The sequence below is a fragment of the Sycon ciliatum genome, chromosome 1 (assembly GCF_964019385.1).
Source record: "Sycon ciliatum chromosome 1, ocSycCili1.1, whole genome shotgun sequence".
In the NCBI taxonomy this organism is placed as follows: domain Eukaryota; kingdom Metazoa; phylum Porifera; class Calcarea; order Leucosolenida; family Sycettidae; genus Sycon; species Sycon ciliatum.
This window is the reverse complement of record NC_088643.1, coordinates 11,742,966-11,770,467: the sequence shown is the minus strand read 5'-3', so window position 1 is coordinate 11,770,467 and position 27,502 is coordinate 11,742,966. Positions and strand designations below refer to the sequence as shown.

General features: G+C 46.4%; 2 protein-coding genes and 1 long non-coding RNA gene across 3 annotated transcripts; 2 read left to right on the top strand and 1 right to left on the bottom strand.

Moving 5' to 3' along the window:
* Positions 1-37: 37 nt before the first annotated feature.
* On the top strand, positions 38-12,211 carry LOC135811273 (uncharacterized). Its single transcript, XM_065324521.1, has 6 exons — positions 38-581; positions 2,605-2,898; positions 5,760-8,290; positions 8,605-9,017; positions 9,168-9,270; positions 12,200-12,211. Exons 1-6 carry the CDS (start codon positions 230-232, stop codon positions 12,209-12,211), a joined length of 3,705 nt encoding a protein of 1,234 aa, XP_065180593.1. The 5' UTR covers positions 38-229.
* Positions 12,212-14,547: 2,336 nt separating this feature from the next.
* On the bottom strand, positions 14,548-17,539 carry LOC135813449 (uncharacterized). The gene is made up of 2 exons (XR_010553018.1): positions 16,705-17,539; positions 14,548-15,328 (listed from the first exon to the last, which is right to left on the bottom strand). It is a non-coding gene; the product is annotated as an uncharacterized LOC135813449 (long non-coding RNA).
* A 507-nt stretch (positions 17,540-18,046) lies between these two features.
* LOC135806696 (uncharacterized) lies at positions 18,047-25,747 on the top strand. Its single transcript, XM_065320924.1, has 3 exons — positions 18,047-18,407; positions 22,502-25,008; positions 25,331-25,747. Exons 1-3 carry the CDS (start codon positions 18,047-18,049, stop codon positions 25,745-25,747), a joined length of 3,285 nt encoding a protein of 1,094 aa, XP_065176996.1.
* Positions 25,748-27,502: the final 1,755 nt, after the last annotated feature.

Genomic DNA, 27,502 nt, shown 5'->3' with positions numbered 1-27,502 from the left:
GTACTGCGGTAGATCATCATCAGTACTATTATTTTTCTCGGCGCATTTTCTCTGTCGGTCGGTAGCTGTTGAATTGTGTCAGTCGTGTAGTTGTGTCAATGTGTGCGGTGTCTCACTCTGTTCTCCATTGTTCACTGTGGTCCACAGAACGATTCACTCCAGCCAGCGTTGGCTGAGGCCGTGACGGAGTGGTTGGTGGTGAGGGTTTTCAACCTTTCCTAACGGCGCAATGCCGGACAGTGTGAAATACAACATCAAGTACTTATTTGCAAATTTAGATGCTTCAACAATCTTAGAAGACCTACTAGAGAGTGATGTTCTGGACGGAGAGGAATATATTGGCGCACCTGCCAAGGAGCAGAAGTTGAAGTTGGCAGAGTATGTGGTGAGGCTGATGCTGAAGAAAACGGAGGAACAGGTGGATACGTTCCTGAGGCTCGTTCAACACAGCCAGCCTCATGTAGCGGAACACGTCGCCAGCACCATGGCTAAGCGACGCGGTGCAACTGCCAGTGGGAAAACTGAGCATCCGGCGAAGCCAATGTCGGCAGATCGTGAGTCACCACTTGGCTCGTCCTCCGGTAAGTGTTCACATTGACTACAGTGGTGTAGGAAGGTGTGTGTGTGTGTCACTGAGTGCGTTCGATTACACACTTGAATCGATTCATGAATCCATTCGCATGCATTCAAGTCGTTCGATTTTCATGTCATGAGCCCTAGAATCGATTCGGAATCGATTCACTCTATTCATATGGGGTGATGTGAATAGCGCGAATCGATTCATGAATCGATTCGCGTGCATAATCGAACGCACTCACTGTGTGTGCGTGTGTGGAGGGGGGAGGGGGAGAACTCGTTGAACATGCATGAAACTACAGTCGTGGCCAAAGAAATCCAACCCACGTGCCAAAAGCAGCGCCAAGGCTCATGCGGCCCTCGGATCAGCTTTTGTGAACATGCATGCTGTAATTGAAATGTAAACGCGGCGCTACTTTTGACTTGCGGGTCGGATTTCTTTGGCCACGACTGTTCTGCTCAATGGAATCCAGTCGCGTCACTCAAGTACGCGACGGGTGTTCCGCAGCCCTAGGTCTGCAATCACTGGGCTGAGAAAAGGTGCAAGGCGCAAACTTACTTGAGTGACGCAAGTGGATTTCATTGAGGAGTACTGTAACCAATACTTGCTTGCAAGCGCAAATGGGAAGCCATTACAGATGATCAGCCAGTACATGCACGCACGTGGATTATAGTCAGAGCTGACCCTGGGAATACACAATCTGCCCCCGGGGAAAATCGTGGAAAAAATCCCAGAATTTGCGGTGTAATTTGCGGGTAAATATGGCATAATGTGCGGTGAATTTGCGGTAAATATGCGGTGAATACTATTGATATGCGGCAAGTTTGCAGTTGATATGAGGAAAATTTCAGTGGGTATGTAGTGAAATCAATTAGTTACAAGTCTCTGGTGTAAGCACTCGTCATATTTGAGTACAAAGCCGCCACGATAAGACGTTGCTGACCGAACAGTGCACTGTGTCATGAGTCAAGACTTGGCTCGTCCTCCGGTAAGTGTTCACATTGATTACAGTGGCATAGGAAGATTGGGGGGGGGGGCTCGTTGAACATTCGTGTAACATGACTTGTACAGTTCAGCTCAATGAAATCCAGTCACAGCATCACTCAAGTACGCGCTGGGCGTTGCGCAGCCCTAGACCTGCAAACATTGGGCTGCAAAATGGTGCAAGGCACAAACTTGAGTGACACGACTGGATTTCATCGCGCAACACTGTACTTACTTGTTAGCAGTGAGAAGTGCTTACAGAGATCAATTAGTTTATGCATTCACATCAATCGTATTGAGAGCTGACCCTGGGTGGGTTCAGTTAGATGGACAATCCTGAGGTTATAACTAGATCTACATGATGATCCTGTAGATCTACAAGAAATGCAGGTGCCACCGGCGTGAAGCACTGTCATGGGTCACTAGATTATTGCTAGGGAGTTCAGTTCCAGCCTGGGTCAGGTGAAAACTGCAGTCACAACTCGCGTGTACATTTTAACCCTTTGTGTACGGACTCTACAACTTTCGATTCCCTGGGATCGAAACTTTTCAAGATTTTAATCGATCGCAACTCAGTCATTTCTTTTTTTATTTTCAAAAAGTAAGATATGTAGGTCGAAGAGAAAACTCCTAGCTGTCCATTGAAAAATCGCTGAAGCGCTCCGATGTGTGGTTCTGGGAATGTGTGTGTGTGTGTGTGTGTGTGTTTGTGTGTGTGTGTGTGTGTGTGTGTGTGTGTGCGTCCGCACGTGAGTGCGTGAGTGTGTGTATGTGTGTGTGTGTGTGTGTGTGTGTGTCCATTGTTCTTATCACCTGACGATGGCCAAGTGCCGAAACGTTGTAAAATAACGGAACTTGTTCGGATGTGCAGTGCTATGGGAATGGTGTGTCCAATCAAATTCCTTTCCATGTATCATCTGTGTTGTGCAATTCCATTTTTATTTGTTTCTTGACATGTAGTTGTGTGTAGTTGTGTGTAGTTGTGTGTAGTTGTGTGTTCATGTGTCATCTGTGCCTTCTGTATTTTGCTGCTTTCGCAACAGACAATCCGTTTGACCTGACAAGGTTTGTGTGTGACATTCAACCATGGTTGAACAAAGTTGACGCAGATCGACTGCGACAGATGGTGATCATGAAACATCTCATAACTGACAGCGCATCAATAGAGAGACTAAAGAGAATTCAGTCCCGGGATGGACTATCTGATCATAATGAGGCGCTCATTCAGTTGCTCAGAGCTGGTGGCCTAAAGACTTATCGTGATCTCTGTGTTGTCATTGAGGAACTTGGTTATGCCGACAAGAGCAAGGAAATGCTCTCCATTTTGTCCCACCCAGGTATGTTGTTGCTATACGTTTACTGCCATGTGTTCAACTTTAATGGTGCGTAATGAACAGCTGAGAGTTTTCTTTTCGACGTACATATGTTAGTTTTTGGAAATAACCCAGGAATGACTGAGTTCCGATCGATTGAAATTTTGAAAAGTTTGTAGTTGTACAGTCCGTAAATTGGGCCCCGCATGAGATCTCTTTGGCCTGACTTTGACCCTGCTTCTATCTTATCCCGTGGCCAGTACTCCCTTGTCGATGCTGTTTTAGGTAGCTGAGGTCATTGCCTTTCCATTGATGCCACACATGCCATGCTTGAACAAAAAAGGTGGAGCCGTTGTTTGCACAGAGGCATAGCGAAGTACTGATCTCAACCAGATTCATACTCGGCCCCGGGAGGTACACCCAATTTTAGTGTTCAGCAGCCTCGAATTAGTCTAAAACAAGAGCATTCTAGAACATTTAGCCTCGCACTGTATCGCAGTAGAAGGAACATTATCACAGAAGCCAGCCCACAGCGATTTCCCGGTGGTGGACGTAAAAATCGAGTGAATCGAGCGCACACTATAGAAGCTGTGACGGTGAAAGCATGTGAGTTGTGGAAGCAGGCAAACCCGGCATGCCGTGCAGCACATGCATGCACACGGCATACATGTGCACAACCTGCATTGTCATGCACTTCATGCAATTAAGCACTTCAGTTCGCACGCGCATCTATGCACCAAATAGTGCAGTGCTGGACGGAAACCACCCCGTCCCCTTCCATACTTGAATTGCTTTCTGTGACTGCTCAGGCTTTCATTTTCCAAACTTCAATTGCTTCGAAATCGCAAACATTGTTTTAGTCGGAGTCAGTTTTTTCTCATTGCTATGCCGCAGCTATAGTGCAGTATTCCAGAGAATGCCACTTTCCAGACAAAATGTTCAACTGAGACTTAGTACAGTAGTTGTTGGCGAGCGAAGATTGCAAGGTACTTTGGCGGCAGTCATAAATTTGAACATTTCCATGGAAATACGAAGCCCAAGGCTACCAGTCATCATTCAATGACCTCCAAAAGATCTCACTAAGTCAAGATGGTCATCAACACCACTGTGGAAAATCCGCTATCAGTGGAACATGACTTTGTTATTAATTGTAGAGTTTTACAACAACCACTAGAGAGGTTTTGCTGAGCAAAAGTTCGCGTAAATTTTCGATTGACGTCGCGAGAAGCAACTTCGCACGAACGTTCGCAGCTGTGAACGCGAAAGTTGAAGGAAATACGAAACAATTTTCGCAGTAATTTTCGCTGATCACGGACCAGTGACTATTGGTGAACCACGCTCATGCAATGTTTGGTGCTTCATCTTTCACAATCCAGTAGATATACTCTTGGCTTGGTCCTCCAGTGCTAGCTTTCCCATATGGCAGCCCGTGTTGCTTAATCTCCGGAACCATGTCCGATCTCCTACCCTGGTCGTCTTTTCAGAGTCGGTAATATCAATGATCCCTGTTTTCTTGATTTTCAGGTGTTGATGCGCCGGAATACAGCACAGGCAAACCCGTTTGTCTGCCGGTCATGGACAACGTAGTCAAAGAGTTCTTGTCGCAGGGTGCTGCCACTTGCAAAAATAAATAATCGGATGAAGATGACTTCTCAAACAAGCGCGAGTACACGCGTGTTTTCCTGGAACGAAAATCATGCAAAATACAAATTTCGCGCAAACGTTCGCAGAAATATTTGCAAGCCCAGACGCGGTAATCCATGCAAAGTTTTGCTCAGCAAAGCGTCTCTACTAGTACGAGATAAGCCCGGGATTCTTGTTTGAAATCGGGGCGTTATTCTCAAACGTAAACGTATCCCTCTGTTATTCTTGCAACGTAAACGTATCCCTCTGTCATTGCTCAGTGCACAGAACACTACCAGTACTAAGAAATTTTGATTTTATGATCTTTCCATAGGTATTTTAGGGAAACATGTTGGTGATCTACCCCCCCCCCCCCTCCCACGACCTGTGGTGCTGGCACGTGTCAACCATGTGGAACATTTGGGGCTGGGAAAATGGAAGTAAGTATTAGTTTGGAAGACCGCGTGGCATGAAGAAGTGCCTAGAACTGGACAGAAGCCGGCCAGCCACTGCTGTACCAGCACGATGGTCCGCGTCCGCACACAATGAAACTCAATGCACGTGCGTTTGCAGCGCAAGGGAAAGCGAAGGGACCCGACATTCAGATTGTTGTTCAGCCGGGACAAAACCCCGATGTCAACGCGGACGACTTGGCATTCTTCTACAGCCTGGAGACAGACGTGTCACTGATGGCGAAGGAAACTAGAAAGGAGCTCAGAAGTTCTGCAGGCTTTGGAAACATGCTGGCAGCAGAACCCCGCTGCCAAAATGAAAAGCATTAAATGTTTGCTTGTTTTGCCATGGCACATTCCATCGCATTCTGGAGAGCGGCGGAGAGAAACACTGCCGACAGCGGCACCGTGCAAATCATCAAGCACACAGTTCAAGCAAAAAAGTACGATCAAATATTTTCTCGGCATCTTTTAAAGGTTACGGAGCGTGAGCTGTCAGTGTGTCAGCGCTGGAGACGGGAGTCAGCGAGGAAGCAGACTCAATGCAGGGAATGAGTTGTCATCGAATTCAGATGAAGAGAGAAGCTGGACCACTTCGAAACAAACTGTGTGACATCTATAAACTACTATCTCTCGTATGCGCATTGTTTTCCCCTCTGCGAAGTGTGTTGTAGCCATAGAATGCTTTTAACGGAACTGCAAAAACATGCAACAACATTTCGCTTAACAAAGGAAGTACATCATACATCCCTTTTGAAAGAGTTTCAAAACTTACAACAGGTTTATTCATACTTTCTGTTGCCTTTGTAGGTATCACCATGACAACAGTTGGCAAACAGAAAACACAGCCATTGCAGCACACAGTGGGAGCTTGTCAGGCAGACCAACGACGGACGTCCAACAGATGTGAACCAATCTTCAAACAACCAACATCAGCTGAAACAACAGCCAGTGTAACTAGAACGGGTACAACATCCAATACAACATTGACTACAACACAGGATTCAACAAGATCAGCAACTTCAAGCCAGTCATCTCTACCGGACAAAGACCGACACTTCACTGGCAGGAATGACATTGTTAAAGAGATCAGTCACAACATTATCACAACAAAGTCCAAGTCATCATCTACACGTGTGCAGAGTCTTGTGGCACCAGCTGGTTTTGGTAAGACGTCCGTAGCCATTGCTGTTGGACATGTATGTCGCAATGCTGGTTGTCGTGTGGAGTTCTTTGACTTACGCGGTGTAGCTGGTGTTGGTGCTGTCCAGGCAATGATTCAGAACCGACTCGAAACAAACCCAGCTTCATCTGAAACTACTGGCAAGACAACAAAATCAACTGATGCCATGGATGATGATGGTGGCAAACACCACATGCTAGTTATTCTGGACAATGCCGAGGATGCTATCCAGGCCAATGCGGATAAGGATTTCCAACTACAAGATGTCATACAACGACTACTACGCCAACAACACAGCGTACATGTCCTACTGACAAGTCGTGTTTACTTTGACCTACACGCTGCCCAGTTTAAACTACAACAACACCGTCTTGATGGTCTGACAAAGGTTTGTGCTGTTGGTCTTCTCCATGGTCTATGTGTTGAAGGTAGTGTGAGCATTGAAGATGCACAGAGGTTATTGGATCATTGTGGAAATGTTCCACTTGCTGTACGCATTACAGCTGGTCTTCTACAAGGTGGCCGATTAACTCCCACCATGTTGCTGTCATTGTTCAAGAAGCTTGGTCTTGATGTCTTCAACGATGATCGTCTTAAACCGAATCATCGGATTCTGCAGCTGTTGAAAGTAGCATACAACACATTAGGTCAGGATGACAAGGAGTCATTCCATGCACTTGCTCAACTACGCTCCTCGTTCTCATCTGAATGTGCTTGTGTCATGGTGGGTTTGCCTGCAACTGATGCCAATGTGGTTCATCTTGTACGTTTTGATCCTCTGATCAAGATTTGTTTCCTGGATTACAATTCGTATTTGAAACGCTACTCTTTGCAACCATTCGTCGCCGAGTTTGGTCGTTACCAATGCCCTGAAGACAAGCAACGCATGTACCAACGGCGAATGTGCAAGCATTTCCTTGGCTTTGTGAAGGAAGTTGATGACCGTAGAGGTTGTGGTGCAGACAAAGCAATGTATTGGAGTTACCAACTTCTTCAGGAAAGCGTGAACATACAGAGTGCTTTGTCAGTTGTTGATGTTTTGTCTGGTGATGACTTGCTTCCTTTCTCTGGATTAACAAAGTCGTCGGGTATCCTATTGGCCTTGTTTCGGAGAGCAGTACTTGTTGGAGAGTTTGGGGACAGGTTTCAAAGATTGGCCAAAGCATCGCTATCTGTACAAGCTGACAGCATTTGCAACTCGGTCCTGTGTTATATTATACGTCCAAGCATTGCAGATTCTGATTTCACTTTTGAGAGTTTGGATTCCAGAACCCAAATGCTCCTGGAGAAATCTGAACAAGAACCGACAGGAGTGGAGTCGCAGTTGCAGCTTATTTTCATGCAACTTTTTCTGGAGTCATGCAGGGTATTCATGTCTCTGGACATCGACTGCAAGGAAGGACAGGTTGAGCCCAGCCAGGAAACACTATCCCGTCTTCAGGTGGTGTACCAGCGTGTTACAACAACACTGGGAATTGGTCTTGCAACAGGTGTCACTGAATGTGCCCTGAAACTCATTCAACTGTATTGTTCCACTCTGCTAAACAAGGATATACCCAATGTACAGGCGGTAGAAGACCTTGCTGAGAGAGTGATGTCATCACGCTTCCTATCACAGGATGGTGCAGTCAGGTCATGCGCCGTAATGTACGGTTTTCTGCTACAATGCATATTTGTGATCCTGGGCAAGGTCATGTCAAGTTCCTGCAGCAGTGAGTGGATTATTTCACCATCATTGCTTACAACACTGGGTATACCACTGTGCAAGTGGAAACATGTACCAACTGCTTTCAGGCGCTCGGTCAAAACCCATGACGACTTTACCACTGTGTCTACTTTTCGGTTACAACGGTACCTGTACTCCATGGATAATGACACAGTGTCCACACTACTGGGCATGCTCTGGAGTGAAGTGTACAGCTACCGATACAGCTCCTTAGTAGCTATTGGAAGGTCACACACAACTCCAAAGGGTCTCACTCTACCAGCACAGCATCCCTACAACATTGTGATGGACTATGTCAGGAGATGGTGTAATGGCTCGGATCCAACAGATCACACAACATCACTGATTAACAACTGTAGCCAGAACAAGATACCTGATCTTGAAGTGATGCAGTCTTGTATTTTTACGGCTAGAGCACTGCTTACTTTCGAGGTAAGCTGGTATTGCAGTGTACACAGTTCAAGTTACCATAACTGTTTTTTTCATCCACATTCCACGCTGAATGGAACATTGTATTGCAAACCAGTATACTCAGTAATTATCTACTGTATAGTGTCTGTCTCTCTAAGGTTGATTTCTTGAAGAACACAGAGGGGAATGTGATAATTTTGAACATTGTAACTATGGAAAGGGAATGTGTTGCTTTCTGCTATATCAGTCCAGTTTGTAATTCTTGAACATGTGCTTGTTTTGCTTGTCCGTTACGTTCTTTCCTACACTGTTCTTTGTTTTGTGCTTTGTTGTAGAATACTGCCTTAGCACCTGACGACATTTCCGAACTCTTCCCAGCATTGAAGTCAGTGGTTAAGGATCTCAGTGCTTACCTGCCAAGCAATTGTGCAACTGGTCTCTCAGTGTCTGGAATTGTGTACCTACCACCCTTAACTGGACCCCTTGACAGGCTTTACGTCCCTCTCCTTGCTGCCCTACATCATCAATCCAAGAGAGGCCGTGTGAGCATTGATCACCACATTGCACTACTGGAATGGTGTCCACGTGTTGCAGCATGTTTTGTCTGCTATGACCTGGACAACATCACGGCATGTCCTCGTTGTGGCATGGCTTACCTGTGTGGCAAACATCGTCAAACCGATGAACACCTACGTGAACACAACCAACACTGTGCTATGCTGGCAGCACTCAGACATCGCATACTACAGTAAGTTGAGTGATGGCATCATACGAGAGTGTGTGCACATGTGCTGTGTGTGTTGTGTGTGCTGTGTGTGCACTGTGTGCTGTGTGTGCACTGTGTGCTGTGTGTGCACTGTGTGCTGTGTGTGCACTGTGTGCTGTGCTCGTATGTCAGTACTTATGTCGTACACGAGAGTCACCGCTGTGTCTGTGACAGGGGTGGACTGACAGGGTGGTACTTACATCAGATCATTGATTTTGGCAATGTTACAGAAAGGGTATGTTCTAACGGGTACTCTGTGTGTGTGTGTGTGTGTGTGTGTGTGTATGTGTGTGTGTGTGTGTGTGTGTGTGTGTGTGTGTGTGTCTCTCTTTCTCTCTCTCTCTCTCTCTCTCTCTCTCTCTCTCTCTCTCTCCATCTATCTATCTATCTATCTATCTCTCTCTGTCTCTCTGTATTCATTGCGCGAAATCGTACAACACCTGTGCATTTATAAATCTGCGCGCTGAAGATGGCGACGCCAATGCATTTGGTATTATGCAGCCCTCATGCTAGGGGTGAGGGGATAAGTCTCACAATCACACCCCATTAGCCGCAGTGATGGTACGTGATGATAGACCGGTTCCAAAGAAGCAAGAGACAATAGCTGAGCCACATCATCACATCCGATTGTCAGCGATTCACACTGCCCAACGGAGGCAGACGCACAAATCTCCCGCCGTGGGCCGATGACACAAGCGGTCACCGAGGCAAACAGTCAGCCCACCGTGAGGGCTAAATAATCCTATCCACCGTGGACCGCTAGTATACTGCCCACAAAGGGTGCACAAATGGCCGACGCGGCCAGCAACCTGCCAAATCCAAACCAACAAAGCGTCTCTGTAAGTTTGTATCCCTGGTGATGGTTTGGCCTGGAGAGCAGTATATAAGTGGTGCTTTTCAGGCACAATCTTCCTCAGCCTACTCAAGCTCAACTGATGAGGGGTGAATTCCCCGAAACACTGTGTATTGAGCAGGGAGTGGTGCTTTCTTTCAAGTTTGCCGAGCGGAAGGTGCGACGTGCTCCTGGTGTGCTCCGGATGGCAGTCGTGAGTCAGTCAAGTGTCAAGTTCGGCAAGAAGCGTGTGCTCCTCGTTGGAGCAACCAACTTCATGACATTACCGCCGAAGTCGCAACTTCTAAGTTCGCAATTGCCAGAGTCGATTCAAAAGGCAAAGCCACTTATCCCGTCACAAACCCTCATGCCTCTTCTCGTCTTCGTCTCGCTCAATGAGAAACACATGAACTGCTTGATTATATATACTTCGAAGTATGAGGATTAGCGACCCGGAGTCTGTGTGTGTGTGTGTGTGTGTGTGTGTGTGTGTGTGTGTGTGTGTGTTGGATCCCGGGACGGATACCCGGATGCCATCAACACTTTTTCTGCGCCTTGTCCTCACCCACTTACTGAGGTGTGGTGAGCCCATAAGTGGGATCATTCTATTTTACTCTCTTTCTCACTCCTGTGTACAGCCACACCATACATGCTCCCACCCCTAACACACCTCACTCACATACACACCCACATACACACGCACACAGCAACAACAAACAGCCTCTGCGGGGACAGCAGCAACAGCAAGCAAATGTATTGTCAACTCACGGCGACAATAATAAACAGCTTAAAGCAACTCAACTAGATCATCAAGATTATTGCCGTCTGCAATCTGAGCACACCGGTAATATCCAAACGACTCAACAAGATAACCATTCACTAGGGCGGGCGGGCATGGGCACTACACTTGCAAAGCAAGAAGAAAAAGAGTGCCGCAGCCGGAACGCATGCTCCTACTATCTCGCATTTGCGAGCAGCAAATGTTACGTCATGCAAAAGAAAGACAAAAATGAACTACATTTCTCGTTTCTTTCCTACGTCGACCAACGAGAAATGAGGCATTTTCCAAGTGCACCCAGAGTTTTGGGGTTTCAGGGGGCGTCTGCCATTGAGCAGTTCGAATAGCCAATTGATTCCTCTTTCCAAGATTCCTTTTGAGGCTGCGTTTAAACGACAACGCTGGGGGTGAAAACGCAACAAAATCCTTTCGGATGCATGGTTCATTTACACGGTACGAAGAGCAAAACGTAAAAGTTGTACACCAAAACGGAAGAAAACCAAAACGCTGGCCAAGGTGGAAGAATTTGAAAACGGAAATGTTCTGCCGGATAAATTTGAGTGTGTAAACAGTCGAAACGGTATGCTGGCCTCGTTTTCCGTCACGCTTGTTTCGTTTTCAGCCGTTCACACGGATCCGGATATCCGGCAATCCAAAAATTTGTTTTTACAATTTTCGTCATGTGACGAGTGTTGTTTTGTGGCCTGTTTTCAACTATTCCTTGAGTGTAATTGGTGCTTCCACGACAACACTTGGCACATGACGAAACTTTTGCAGATCCTTTGCTCGTGTAGACGCGCGAAAACGATACAAACGGAGACCACCTCGGATCAGCTTTGATCATGTAAACGCACGAAAACGAAAGAAGAAATGCGGGACTGAAAACGGAAAACTGGCCGTGCGTTGTCGTGTAAACGCAGCCTGAGTCTCTCTCCCTTCTCCCGGCGAGACCCACGTGACCAGTTTTGGCAGTTAGAGTGTTATCATCAACTGACATGACAGATTGTGAGTGCTGTGTGATGAACTGGTTTGTTAGTGCCTTGTTACCGTGAGAAAATTACTGCTGAGTCTGTGTGTAAACGTTTCTGTGTCGGATGGGGGGGGGGGGTATGCCGGTGTGTGTGTGTGGGGGGGGGGGGCGGTGTGGGGGAGGAGGGGATAGAGGTGTGTGGGTGTGGGGGGAGGGGGGTGCAGGTATGTCTGTGTGTGTGTGGGGGGGGGGGGGTGCTGATGTGTGTGTCTGTGTGTGTGTGTGGGGGGGGGGGGGAGTTGGAGGGGTGGTGTGCGAACCAAACTTTTGATCATCCGTAACATCATCACGCCGTATTTTCGAATTGCCTCTTTGTATTTCCCATTCTTGATCTTGTGTTACCCTGTAATATTGGCTCAATAAGACAGACTTTTAAGTTTTTTTTGTTTGTGTGTGTGTGTGTTTTTTGTGTGTATGTGTGTGTGTATGTTGAGTGTATGTGTGTGTGTGTGTGCGTGTGTGCGTGCGTGTGTGGTGGTGTGTGTGCATGTGTATGTGCACTCTCGCCGTTGTACACTCTCCAGAGGGCTAACTGAGCTTCTAAAGATTTCTACTGGATAGTGTTTAGCAGTTGAGATTGGTGAAAGTGACCAGCACTGGACAGGGATCATTTCAAGCAGCTACTGCAGTAAGAGATACTCCAACAGCACACTACCTGTCATTGATCACAACACTGTGACATCACTTGTATAGACATGATGTATACAGATTGTCTATGACACACACAGTGTTGTGTTACTATGTAGATATAATGATCAACTGAACTACATGTACTGTCTAGTCCAGTCTACTGTGGTATCAGTTTTACTGGATGTGTTCATGTCTACTCTCACCTACTGTTTTTACACTAGTCACTGTACAGAATAGTTACCGGTATGTCAGTTAAACCTGGAAAACTCTACTCTACAAATGTTTATACTGCAATATATATTGCCATAGCAGTGTCAGCCATACCCTGTACATACAAGTTCGTGCTATTACCCTTGAGATACACATCATATTTTACTCCAGTATTGAAATCTAGCAGCACTGCTAGCATTCGTGTGACAAACGTAGAAATGCCCTTTGCAGCCACTGTGTGCTATCACGTCAAAGCATGAAGCATCACAAATGTAGCCATGGCTCGACCCAAGCACACACACAGACTGCAGCTCTTTCAACAATATTTACTATTGTGGCCGGCTTTTCAGTAGACAACAGGACTTATCCTGCCTGAACATGGCAATGCGTCCAAGGTCGCACGTGCTTGTGTGTGTACTAGTGTGTGTGTGTGTACTGGTGTGTGTGTGTGTGTGTGTGTGTGTGTGTGTGTGTGTGTGTGTGTGTGTGTGTGTGTGTGTGTGTGTGTGTGTGTGTGTGTGTGTGTGTGTGTGTGTGTGTGTGTGTGTGTGTGTGTGTGTGTGTGTGTGTGTGTGTGTGTGTGTGTGTGTGTGTGTGTGTGTGTGTGTGTGTGTGTGTGTGTGTGTGTGTGTGTGTGTGTGTGTGTGTGTGTGTGTGTGTGTGTGTGTGTGTGTGTGTGTGTGTGTGTGTGTGTGTGTGTGTGTGTGTGTGTGTGTGTGTGTGTGTGTGTGTGTGTGTGTGTGTGTGTGTGTGTGTGTGTGTGTGTGTGTGTGTGTGTGTGTGTGTGTGTGTGTGTGTGTGTGTGTGGGGGGGGGGGTGGGGGTGGGGGTGGGGGTGGGGGTGGGGGTGGGGGTGGGGTGGGGGTGGGGGTGGGTGTGGGTGTGGGTGTGGGTGTGGGTGTGGGTGTGTGTGTGTGTGTGCACATGGATGTGTATGTGGAGGGCAGGGGGAGGGGGGGGGGGATGCGCATGGATGTGCACGCACTTGTGCGTGTATGTGCATACATAAGGAGACACCATGCCAAACTAGAGTGTGCCCATTCATTACAAGGTCATGACCGGGATCCTACCTCTGCCAGCCTACGGTATTTGCAGTATGTTACCATCAGTAATATGCAGCAGTGTTGTATTGTTCAAATTCATCATGGTTCAGATCTACAATGTACTGTCGTGAACATTGAAATCAGATGGGATGACCGGCGACCGGCGCCCTATACTGCTTTTAACGTGTACACACACTATAGTTTATGTACATCATCATCATCATCATCTGCGTTGCCGAAAAAATAATAAAAGTAAAATTTAAAAAATAATAATAATAAACGGCATTATGCAGCTGTGTAAGCAGTAGATGCACAGTGCGACTGCCAGGCATCTCTGTCAGATGCCAACTGGCAATTCTCATGCATAGTTTATGTACCTATGGTAAAAATGGACCAGCTGTGCTCGCGGCTACAAGGCCAGCGTCACGTGGCCGCTGGACTTCTCAACGAATTTCAAAGTCCTCGACAGCACCTTGAAGTGTAGATAAATGGAGGTGGCAAACGTCACGGACCATGATTCTGTGGCGATACTGCACCCAGAGATCACTGGCCGTGCTCATGGGCAGGCACAAGAGTATGTAACCTCTGCGGCGCGGGGTCTGAGCCCTCTAGTCTGGATGCGGAGGAGCAGCTAGTTTAGATTTGCCACGAGCGCAATGGCACACAGTGTTCAAAGCGGGCAGCGGTGCCAACTGCAAGTTGCAGTGTCGGCATGCCGGTATCGTACAGGCACGCCTAGACTGCATGTGATTTCAGGCTTCATACTGCAACACTTTGTATGAAGTAAGCATAGTACTTTCAAGTATAAAGTAGGGCTCAAACGGTTAGTCCGATTAACCGGTTGCAGACCGGTTACGAAGAATTAACGGTTAACCGATAAAGATAACGGTTACGCAGTAACTTTTCAGTCAATTTTTCAAGTATCAGGTCGTTGCAAAGTGTGCACTTTCGCGGGCTGTCGCACGCGTACGCAATTTCTAGGCTGTCAACTCGGTCATATCTGGTCTCTTGGTGTGAGAGTATGTATGAATGAGCATGCAAGAGAATGTACAAGTGTGTGTTGTACTGAATAGGGTACATTTTTTGAATGAGTATAGTCAAATATACGGTTAAAAAAGAGACCGAAAACAAATTGTGAACGGCCCTAGGTGAGAAAGAGAACATAACTTCTTGGTGATTGCCGTCGGAAACAATGCACATTGGCTATGAGAGTTGTCACTGATAGGACTGGAAGATTGAACAATGTGATGTCGTCAATCAACCACCCATGATAGAACACAGATTGGGCCGAGCTAGGGCACTAGTGAATTTGCCACAAAAAAACCCATAGCTATGTGAATAAAAATAATAATATCAGCGGTATACTTGAAGTAGTGAGGGTAGGTAAGTGTAATTTGTCATGTGACCAGTATTGATGGTGGATATGCTACATTACATATACATGTAGAGTAGTGATGATACTAGCATTGAAACTGGAGAATGGGACGGTCAAGGGTGGACTGTGAGGAGACTAGCATTGAAACTGGAGAATGGGACGGTCAAGGGTGCACTGTGAGGAGACTAGCAACAGCAGTGAGGATGCACACATGCATATGCACTGCAGACTTAACCTTTTTACTGGCATTTCTTCGGTTCGTCTGGAATCAGAACGTTGGCTGGGGTGGTGGCAAGTAGCATGGAATGGCGCTCGTACGACTTTTATTTACGGAAGTGACTGTCCGTGCCATGCAGCAAATCAAAGATTCCCGGTATGCCAAAGTTCTGGTTGAACCTGCATAGCAGCAGCCAACATAAACAAAAAATAATGTCAGTTTTTATAATTATACGAGGTTCACAAACTCGCCGGCAGGCACATGGGGCTAGCATGGAGTCAACAGTACATGGGGCTAGCATGGAGTCAGCAGTACATGGGGCTAGCATGGAGTCAGCAGTACATGGGGCTAGCATGGGGTCAGCAGTACATGGGGCTAGTATGGAGTCAGCAGTACATGGGGCTAGCATGGAGTCAGCAGTGAGACGGTGCTGGTGGAGCCTGCCATGCTCAACTGACCAGAGGTCTCGGCATCATCGAATGGCAGACACACCAAACTGAGGTCATTGCAGTGCATTGGATCAGAAGCAGACAATACCTATAGGAACATTCATGGTCAGAAGAGACAACAACCATGACACTGGTATGCAAGTGAACTGCTGGAAACAGGGAGTATTTCTTTTTCTGTTGTTGGGGGCAGGGACTGGGGGAGTAATACAGTCGTCACCAAAAAAATCCAGCCAATGCCATGGATACATGTACAGTGACATGGTGCCTGTCACAATCGCATTCATGCATTTACAGTCATTAGAGGGTCTACCAGCATAGCACTGAACTAAAACAGTCCGCGGCTCTGCACTCTGCCTGCTGCAGTCGAGTCGAGCACAGCACAGACAGTGCACTGCAGAGTGCAGTCCCGGCGGCAGAGCATGAGACATTCACTAGGCTATTACTTGCACTACAGTCCATTCAGAAAAAGATGGGCTCTGGCTCTGGCGAGCTCCCGTATTTGGCGATTTTTCGTGATTTCATTGTACACAGTGTAGTGCTGCGAAATTTGAACTTTGAAAAAGAGTCCAAAAAGGGTACCTGAACTGGGGTTGGAACCCCACAATGCACTGTTGCAGGCAGGGTCAAACGGCCTGGATTTTGATGGTTTTTTCCAATTCAATGCTTCTGGGGCAAAACCTGGCCGATATCCTATTCTTGTTATGGCTTGCTTTTTGGACAAATAGACTTCAGAAACATAATTGGAAGAGGATTCCATAGGGGATTGCAGAAAACAATTCTAAAAAAACTCAAAGTTTGACCCATTTATGGCCAAAAGCTAGAAGTTCATCTTTTTCTGAATGGACTGTAGCAGTGGCAGTGCATGCTGCCCATGCACAGTACAGCTACCGGTAGCTAGCATAGCATTGGCCGGATTGTTTGGCCACGACTGTATTCTTCTCTGTGCAAATTTCGAAAAGTTAGCAAGTGGCTTTATACATGCAGTCAGAGCATTGGGAGGGGGGGGGGGGCTCAAGTCAGATTTTTGCGTTCACCGCCTCCCATGTATGTGCAAGGTATTAGTACAGCTAACAATCAATGCAGAATACACACACTACACTACTAACTTTGCATGATGGTAGTCGTGGTATTCGTTGGACGGCATGACCGGCAGGTGGAAGCCGCCCCACAGTGTGCGACGGACACGGAGGCCAGCGAGATGCAGGCCCACAGCAGCAGCAGCATACAGTGAGAGCCGAGCAGGACGGGACCAGCCATTACCGGCAATATGTTTGAGAGGCAATGCTCGACCGGGTGACAGTACAGACCAGAGATTCTGATGGGCGTGATCCACTCGTGGTGAAACTTGTGAACGTGTTTTTTCATCGCTGCCAAGCTCCTCAAGAGGCTTCAGCACCTGGACTATCCTTTCTGCTTTCACTCACTGTAATAATGGCTGGCAACCCTGGCCACGTCATTGGTCACAAAGCTCGCTAGCAGTGGTCACTCGCCCCATGTCCGAAATTTCGAGTCCTCTGTCTCATACTCTTGGACAATACATGTACCGAACCAACTATAGATCCGATAGAACAACAAGACACGTGCACTATTGCAGGCAACGATTTACATCTGTTGACCATCTAGCCACGCACTGAATTATTTCCATTTTGACGTTTGAATAGATGTTCAAATAATATCCAACACGCAGTTCAGTTCAGTTGGCTCAGTCCTCCAGTCTGCGGTCATCAACATCATGCCATTCATCGCGATCAACACGCATTCTCTTACAACTCGGTCTGGCTTTCTTCAATCTTGACCATTATCACTGCCATACTACAACAGTTTACTCGATTCATATCACTCCATAATGGGAACTTATTGCGCTCGTACTCTGCAATCATCAGCCAATAATCCAAGGAACCGAAAAAAATCCTATCAGCTATGTCAGATCAACGCTTTCTTCGTGCACGCATGCGCCATGGCAACCATGACCGGAGTCGGAGGCTGGCGGAGAGTCGGAGACCTCACCCGTACCCGGTAGAAGTCTACCCTGGCCTCACTCAGGCCCAACGCCGGCCAAATGCGAAGGCTACTACCACTTGCCAGTACTCAGGTACTGGCGGCATGGCTGCAACGACCGCGTTGACGTTGTCATCTCCTTCCGACTATTTTTTAGTATTTTTTACTATTCTCTTAGTGCTGTTACTGATACTGTGGTAGCCAAGAGCCTAGGCGATCAAGCTGATGCTGAACATTTCAAGCGTGATTTTCGAAGAATTGTTTGCCTCCATGAAATTCGCTCTGTACCTGAGCCACAGCTGATGAACGGCTTGTACTTGAAAGTACGTGTTATTGCTTGAGAAAGACAACTCTTTGATCCTAAGAAGTTATGCAGTAACTCGATTTCGATCGTGATCAGTCCGCAGTGCGAGTGAACTTTGGTCACGCGGACAGGCAGGAGTGTGAACAATGGCAGACAGGGTGCGCTATAACATAGCCTTCCTACTTTCCAATCTAGATGCATCCGTGATCTTGGAACTCTTGCTGGAGAATGATGTGCTGGACGTTGATGAATATGATACTGCCTCTAGCAAGGAAAACGTGAAGTCTGAACTGACAAAGTACGTGGTGAGGCTGATGCTGAAGAAAACAGAGGAACAGGTCGACACGTTCCTGAGGCTCATTCAGCACAGCCAGCCTCATGTAGCGGAACATGTCGCCAGTACCATGGCAAAGCGACGCGATCCAACTGCCAGTGGAAAAACTGACCATCCGACGAAGCCAATATCAATGTCGGCAGATGATGAGTCCACACTTGGCTCGTCCTCCGGTAAGTTTTCACATTGATTACGTGGCGTAGGAAGATTGGGGGGGGGGGGGGGGGAGCTCGTTGAACATTCGTGTAACTACATGACATGTACAGTTCTGCTCAATGAAATCCAGTCACAGCATCACTCAAGTACGCGCTCGGCGTTGCGCAGCCCTAGACCTGCAAACATTGGGCTGCAAAATGGTGCAAGGTACAAACTTGAGTGACACGACTGGATTTCATTGAGCAACACTGTACTTACTTGTTAGCAGTGAGAAGTGCTTACAGAGATCAATTAGTTCATGCATTCTCATCAATCGTATTGAGAGCTGACCCTGGGTGGGTTCAGTTAGATGGACAGTCCTGAGGTTATAACCAGATCTACATGATGATCCTGTAGATCTACAAGAAATGCAGGTGCCACTGGCGTGAAGCACTGTCATGGGTCACTAGATTATTGCTAGGGAGTTCAGTTCCAGCCTGGGTCAGGTGAAAACTGCAGTAAAAACTTGCGTGTACATTTACAATGGGGCCCGCGTGAAAGCTCTTTGGCCTGACTTCGAGCCCGCCCGCTTCTATCTGATCCCGTGGCCAGTACTCCCTTGTCGATGCTATTTTAGGTAGCTGAGGTCATCGTCTTTCCATTGATGCCACACATGCCATGCTTGAACAAAAAAGGTGGAGCCGTTGTTTGCACAGAGGCATAGCGAAGTACTGATCTCAACCAGATTCATACTCGGCCCCGGGAGGTATACCCAATTTCCGTGTTCAGCAGCCTCGGATTAGTCTAAAACAAGAGCATTCTAGAACATTTAGCCTCGCACTGTATCGCAGTAGAAGGAAAATTATCACAGAAGCCAGCCCACAGCGATTTCCCGATGTTGGACGGAAACGGCATGCATGTGCACATCCTGTACTGCCATGCACTTCAGTTCGCACGCGCATCTATGCACCAAATAGTGCAGTGCTGGACGGAAACCACACCGTCCCCATTCATACTTGAATTACTTTCTGTGACTGCTCAGTTGTTCATTTTACAAACTTCAATCATAGCTTTAACTTTGGTTTAGGTGAAGTAAAAAGTAATTTATCGTGTCCGTTCCTGAAGGGAACTCACGACGGCCGCTAACACCCGGTAACCCCTAGCGGCATTGCCTTTGGATTGCCTTGGAATTTATGTTTCAAACTTTCGCAGGTCGTTTCTGAAACCTTCCCGGTTCACAAAAAATAGCGTTTCATGCGAAACTTTCGAATATGATTTTTCGAGTGAAGTTTCTATTATTGCTTTGCATCGTAGCTGCTGATGAGTTTTGTTTTTCTCAAGTTCTGCAGTTTACTTCGAAATCGCAAACATTGCTTTAGTCGGAGTCAGTTGTTCTCATTGCTACGCCGGCAGCAGCTATAGTGCAGCATTCCAGAGAATACCACTTTCCAGACAAAATGTTCAACTCAGACTTAGTACAGTTTTTCTTGGAGAGAGAAGATTGCAAGGTACTTTGGCGGCAGAGTTAAATTTGAACATTTCCATGGAAATACTAAGCCCAAGGCTACAAGCCATCATTCAATGACCTCCAAAAGATCTCACTAGGTCCAGATAGTCATCAACACCATTGTGGTAAATCCTCTATCAGTGGAACATGACTTTGTTACTAGTCATAGAGTTCTAGTACAACCACTGGTAGGAGATAAGCCCAGGATTCTTGTTTGTAATAGCTGGAAGTGGGGCGTTATTTTCTAACGTGAACTTGTCCCTCTGTCATTGCTCTGTGCACAGAACAGTCTGAGAACACTACCATTACTATGATTTTTTAACTTACTTTCTCCGTTGATAAGCAAAACTTCTACATAGGGTTTTGAACTCCGATAGCGTTTTAGAGTTCTGTTTATGATCTTTCTATAGGCAATAGACACACATATCGGTGATCTATCTTCCCCCCCCCCCCCCCCCAGATAGGGTAGCCATGGTGACATCCATTTCTCTGATAGGCTTAGAACCTCCGATACGCGTGGAGTCCTTTGCAGAAATTAGTATAGCCCTGTCCTGACAGGATGTCACCAGAACACACCCACAAGCGCACAACACCGAAGTGAGAAATGAGAAACAGAGCCTTACAAAAACCATTCCTGTGAGCTCCTTGGCCCAGGGAGATTGCAAAAATGCCTGTCAAGAACAATACTGAAAATTATACCGGTATCACCGCCAACAATACCAGTTATTGTGCGCACAAGACGGAAAGACATGAAGATCCCAAATCAAAAGGACGTCACTCTTCATGCCGCAGAATTCACGGCAGGTAGACCGCTGACAAAGATCAAGAAGCTGTTCGCGTAGCTCTTCTCAGACTTTCCAAGTTCTCTAAATCTCAAGGTAAAATTTGTGCACAAACAACTCAAGTTGTACTTCAAAGTAGATCTACCATGAGCAAGTATCCAGTTCCGCTCCAGTGTCAGGACTCAACTGGTCACGCAAGCGGAAGGAGTGAGTGCGTTCGATTATGACCGCGAAACGATGTTGAATCCATTCATGAAACGTCCCTGGCTATTCACATCACCCCATGTTAGGGTAAATGGATTCCAAACTGATTCCAGGGCTACATGACATGAAATCCAACGACAAGATTCCATTCATGAATCAATTAATGGCTGTAATCGAACGCACCCAGTGTGAACGCACCCAGTGTGGCCGAGGAGCCGGTCAAAGGTTCACCACTGAAATCGCACAAAAGCTGGTTGTTCTAAACAATCAGAACTGGGCTCGATTGTCGTTGAACCGATTAGCCATCAAGCTGGTAAGAGAAGGAGTAAATGTCTCACCTGTGACTGTTTGAACTAGGTGCAAGGCGCTTCAGATGCGGAGACGGCGACGATACATCAAGCCGGATTGGACAGCCGAGCATAAAATAAAGCGCATGAAATTTGTCCTCTCCCAATTGAATTACCAGACCATGAAATTCTCCGACCTGAAAAACGAGACACATGGAGGCGAGAAGTGATTCTACATGATGCATGACAAGCATGCAACAGAAAATGTGGTGGTTTCACGAGGATGCAGCATACACAACCAGTGATGCTGGTACAGTCAAACCTCGCTTATCCGGTCCTCATTTATCCAGATCCCTTGCCATCCGGAAGAAAATAATTATTGTTAGTTACCGATATACAGCATATGCCATGCATACATACAGTATGTGTGTTCGATTATCCGGTTCCCTCGCCTATCGGATTGTTTTGTGGAAAACGGATGTGTGCGGTTATGCAAGGTCTGACTGTATGCGTCCAACCATGTGGAAATGTTGGGGCTGGGAAATGGAAGTTTGAAAAGCCGCGTGGCTCGAAGAAGTGACCAGGAGCCGGCCAGCCACTGCTGTACCAGCACGATGGTTTGTGTCCGCACACAACAAAAATCAATGGGCGTGTGTTTGCAGGACAGGGGAAAGCGAAAGGATTTGACATTCAGGTTTTTGTTCAGGCTGGACAACACCCCGATCTCAACGCGGACGACTTGGGGTTCTTCCACAGCCTGCAGACCGACGTGTCACCGATGGTGAATGAAACCAGAAAAGGAGCTCAGAAGTTCTGCAGGCTTTGGAACCGTGCTGGCAGAAGAATCCCACTGCAAAGGTGAAAAACATTAAGTTTTGGTTGTGCCGCTATGGCATCTTCCATGGGATTCTGGAGAGCGGCGGAGAGAAAAACTGCCGACAGCGGCACCGTGCAAATCGTCAAGTTCAGAGTTCAAGCAAAGAAGTACGATCAAATATTTTCTCGGCATCTTTTAATGTTTACAGAGCGTGAGCTGTCAGTGTGTCAGCACTGCAGACGGGAGTCACCGAGGAAGCAGACTCAATGCAGGGAATGAGTTTTGATCGGATTCAGATGAAGAGAGAAGTTGGACCACTTCGGAACAAACTGTGTGACATCTATAAACTACTATCTCTCGTATGCTGCTCTGTTCTCCCCTCTGCAAACTGTGTTGTAGCCATTGAATGCTTTTGACGGAACTGTAAAAAAATGCAACAAAGTTTCGCTTAACAAAGGAAGTAGGTCATATATCCCTTTTGAAAAAGATTTAAAACTTACAATAGGTTTATTCATACTTTCTGTTTGCTTGGTAGGTATATCCATGACAACAGTTGGCAAACAGAAAACACAGCCATTGCAGCACACCGTGGGGGATGGTAAGGCAGACCAACAACGGACGTCCAACAGATGTGAGCCAATCTTCAAACAACCAGCATCAGCTGAAACAACCGCCAATGCAACTAGAACGGGTACAACATCCAATGCAACATTGACTACAACACAGGATTCAACACGATCAACAACTTCAAGCCAGTCATCTCTACCGGACAAAGACCGACACTTCACTGGCAGGAATGACATTGTTACAGAGATCAGTCACAACATTCTCACAACAAAGTCCAAGTCATCATCTACACGAGTACAGAGTCTTGTGGCACCAGCTGGTTTTGGTAAGACGTCCGTAGCCATTGCTGTGGGACATGTATGTCGCAATGCTGGTTGTCGTGTGGAGTTCTTTGACTTACGCGGTGTAGCTGGTGTTGACGCTGTCCAGGCAATGATTCAAAACCGACTCGAAGCAAACCCGGCTTCATCTGAAACTACTGGCAAGACAACGAAATCAACTGATGGCAGGGATGATGATGGTGGCAAACACCACGTGTTATGTATCCTAGACAATGCCGAGGATGCTATGCAGGCTGGTGCTGATAAAGATATCCAACTACAAGATGTTGTGGAGCAACTACTTCGACTACAACCCCATGTCCATGTCCTACTGACAAGTCGTGTTTACTTTGACCTACACGCTGCCCAGTTTAAACTGCAACAACACCGTCTTGATGGTCTGACAAAGGTTTGTGCTGTTGGTCTTCTCCAGGATCTATGTGTTGAAGGTAGTCTAAGCATCAAAGATGCACAGAGGTTAGTGGATCATTGTGGAAATGTTCCACTTGCTGTACGCATTACAGCTGGTCTTCTACAAGGTGGTCGATTAACTCCCACCAGGCTGCTATCGTTGTTCAAGAAGATTGGTCTTGATGTGTTCAACGATGACTGTCTGAAACCGAATCATCGAATTCTGCAGCTGTTGAAAGTAGCATACAACACACTACGTCAGGATGACAAAGAATCATTCCATGCTCTATCTCAACTGCACTCCTCCTTCTCATCTAAATGCGCTTGCGTGATGGTGGATTTTTTAGGTGATGATGTTGATGTGGTTCATCTTCTACGTTTTGATCCGTTGATCAAGATTTGTTTCCTGGATTACAATTCGTGTTTGGATCGCTACTCGTTACAACCATTTATCGCCGAGTTTGGTCGTTACCAATGCCCAGAAGACAAGCAACACATGTACCAACAGCGAATGTGCAAGCATTTCCTTGGCTTTGTGAAGGAAGTTGATGACTGTAGAGGTTGTGGTGCAGACAAAGCTGTGTTTTGGAGTTACCAACTGCTTCAGGAAAGCGTGAACATACAGATGGCGTTGTCTGCCGTTGATGTTTTGTCTGGCGATGACTTGCTTCCTTTCTCTGGATTAACAAAGTCATCGGGTATCCTACTTGCCTTGTTTGGGAGAGCAATGTTTGTTGGAGAGTTTGTGGACAGGATACAAAGATTGGACAAAGCACCGCTATCTGTACAAGCTGACAGCATTTGCAACTCGGTCCTGTGTTGTATTCGCCGTCAAAGCATTGCAGATTCTGATGTCACTTTTGAGAGTTTGGATTCCAGAACCCAAATGCTCCTGGAGAAATCTGAACAAGAACCGACAGGAGTGGGGTCACCGCTGCAGCTACCTTTGATGCAACTTTCTCTGGAGTCATGCAGGTTATCCATGTCTCTGGACATCGACTGCAGGGAAGGACAGGTTGATCCCAGCCAGGAAACACTATCCCGTCTGCAGGTGGTGTACCAGCGTGTTACAACAACACTGAGAATGGGTCTTGCAACAGGTGTCACTGAATGTGCCCTGAAACTCATTCAACTGTATTGTTCCACTCTGCTAAACAAGGATATGCCCAATGTACAGGTGGTAGAAGACCTTGCTGAGAGAGTAATCTCATCACGCTTCCTATCACAGGATGGTGTAGTCCCTTCATGTGCTATAATGTACTACGTTCTGGGCAAGGTCATGTCAAGTTCCTGTAGCAGTGAGTGGATTATTTCACCATCATTGATTACAACACTGGGTATACCACTGTGCAAGTGGAAACATGTACCAACTGCTATCAGGCGCGAGGTCAATACCCATGACGACCACACTACTGTGTCTGCTCTTCGGTTACAACGGTACCTGTACTCCATGGATAATGACACAGTGTTCACACTACTGGCAATGTACTGGAATGATGTGTACAGCTACCGATACAGTTCCTTGGTAGTTAATGGAAGGTCACGCACAACTCCAATGGGTCTCACTCTACCAGCACAGCATCCCTACAACATTGTGATGGACTATGTCAGGAGATGGTGTAATGGCTCAAATCCAGCAGATCACACAGCAGCGCTGATTAACAACTGTAGCCAGAACAAGATACCTGATCTGGAAGTGATGCAGTCTTGTATACTGACGGCTAGAACAATACTCCTGTTGGAGGTAAGCTGGTAGTTGTTCACAGTTCAGGTTACCATAACTGTTTTTCAACCACACTCCACTCTGACTGGAACATTGTATTGCAAACCAGTGTACTCAGTATATGATCTACTGTATAGTGTCTGTCTCTCTAAGGTTGATTTCTTGAAGAACACAGAGGGGGATGTGATAATTTTGAACATTGTGAACTATGGAAATGGAATGTGTTGCTTTCCGCTCTATCAGTCTGATTTGATATTATTGTGCACGACGTTCTCTGTTTTGAGTGTACGGGCCTCAGTTACTTTCTTTTCTACACTGTTCTTTGTTGTCTGCTTTGCTCTAGAATACTGTCTTTGCAGTTGCAGAAATGTCCAAACTCTTCCCAGCGTTGAAGTCATTGATTAAGGATCTTAGTGCTTACCTGCCAAGCAATTGTGCAACTGGTCTGTCAGTGTCTGGAATTGTGTACTTACCACCAGAAGCTGGAAACGATACTATACTATACGTCTCTCTCATTGCTGCCCTGCATCGTCAATCCAAGAGAGGTCTAGTGAGCATTGATCACCACATTGCACTACTGGAATGGTGTCCACGTGTAGCAGCATGTTTTGTCTGCTATGACCTGGACAACAACAAAGCATGTCCTCGTTGTGGCATGGCTTACCTGTGTGGCAAACATCGTCAAACTGATGAACACCTACGTGAACACAACCAACACTGTGCTATGCTGGCAGCACTCAGACATCGCATACTACAGTAAGTTGAGTGATGGCATCATACAAGAGTGTGTGCACGTGTGCAGTGTGCTGTACTCGTATGTCAGTAATTTAACAATACAACAGAACCACTGCTGTGTGCTGTACTCGTATGTCAGTAATTTAACAGTACAACAGAACCATTGCTGTGTGCTGTACTCGTATGTCAGTAATTTAACAGTACAACAGAACCACTGCTGTGTACTATACTCGTATGTCAGTAATTTAACAGTACAACAGAACCACTGCTGTGTGCTGTACTTGTATGTCAGTAATTTAACAGTACAACAGAACCACTGCTGTGTGCTGTACTCGTATGTCAGTAATTTAACAGGTCAACAGAACCACCGCTGTGTGCTGTACTCGTATGTCAGTTATTTACCAGTACAACAGAACCACTGCTGTGTGCTGTACTCGTATGTCAGTAATTTAACAGTACAACAGAACCACTGCTGTGTGCTGTACTCGTATGTCAGTAATTAAACAGTACAACAGAACCACCGCTGTGTGCTGTACTCGTATGTCAGTAATTTAACAGTACAACAGAACCACTGCTGTGTGCTGTACTCGTATGTCAGTAATTTAACAGGTCAACAGAACCACCGCTGTGTGCTGTACTCGTATGTCAGTTATTTACCAGTACAACAGAACCACTGCTGTGTGCTGTACTCGTATGTCAGTAATTTAACAGTACAACAGAACCACTGCTGTGTGCTGTACTCGTATGTCAGTAATTTAACAGTACAACAGAACCACTGCTGTGAGCTGTACTCGTATGTCAGTAATTTAACAGTACAACAGAACCACTGCTGTGTGCTGTACTCGTATGTCAGTAATTTAACAATACAACAGAACCACCGCTGTGTGCTGTACTCGTATGTCAGTTATTTACCAGTACAACAGAACCACTGCTGTGTACTGTACTCGTATGTCAGTAATTTAACAGTACAATAGAACCACTGCTGTGTGCTGTACTCGTATGTCAGTAATTTACCAGTACAACAGAACCACCGCTGTGTGCTGTACTCGTATGTCAGTAATTTAACAGTACAACAGAACCACTGCTGTGTGCTGTACTCGTATGTCAGTAATTTAACAGTACAACAGAACCACTGCTGTGTGCTGTACTCGTATGTCAGTAATTTAACAGTACAACAGAACCACTGCTGTGTACTGTACTCGTATGTCAGTAATTTAACAGTACAACAGAACCACTGCTGTGTGCTGTACTCGTATGTCAGTAATTTAACAGTACAACAGAACCACTGCTGTGTGCTGTACTCGTATGTCAGTAATTTAACAGTACAACAGAACCACTGCTGTGTCTGTGACAGGGGTGAACTTACAGTGTGGTAATTGTACTAGGTCTTTGATTTTGGCAATGTTAAATAAATGGTATGTTCCAACAGTCTCTGTCTCTGTCTCTTTATCTCTCTGTGTTTGTCTCTGTCTCTGTCTCTCTCTTTCTCACGCTCTGTCCTCTCTCTCTCTCTCTCTCTCTCTCTCTCTCTCTCTCTCTCTCTCTCTCTCTCTCTCTCTCTCTCTCTCTCTCTCTCTCTCTCTCTCTCTCTCTCTCTCTCTCTTTCTTTCTCTCTCTGTCCCTCTCTCTCTTTCTCTCTCTCTCTCTCTCTCTCTCTCTCTCTCTCTCTCTCTCTCTCTCTCTCTCTCTCTCTCTCTCTCTCTCTCTCTCTCTCTCTATCTCTCTCTCTCTCTCTCTCTCTCTCTCTCTCTCTATCTTTCTCAAACATAATTGTCAACAC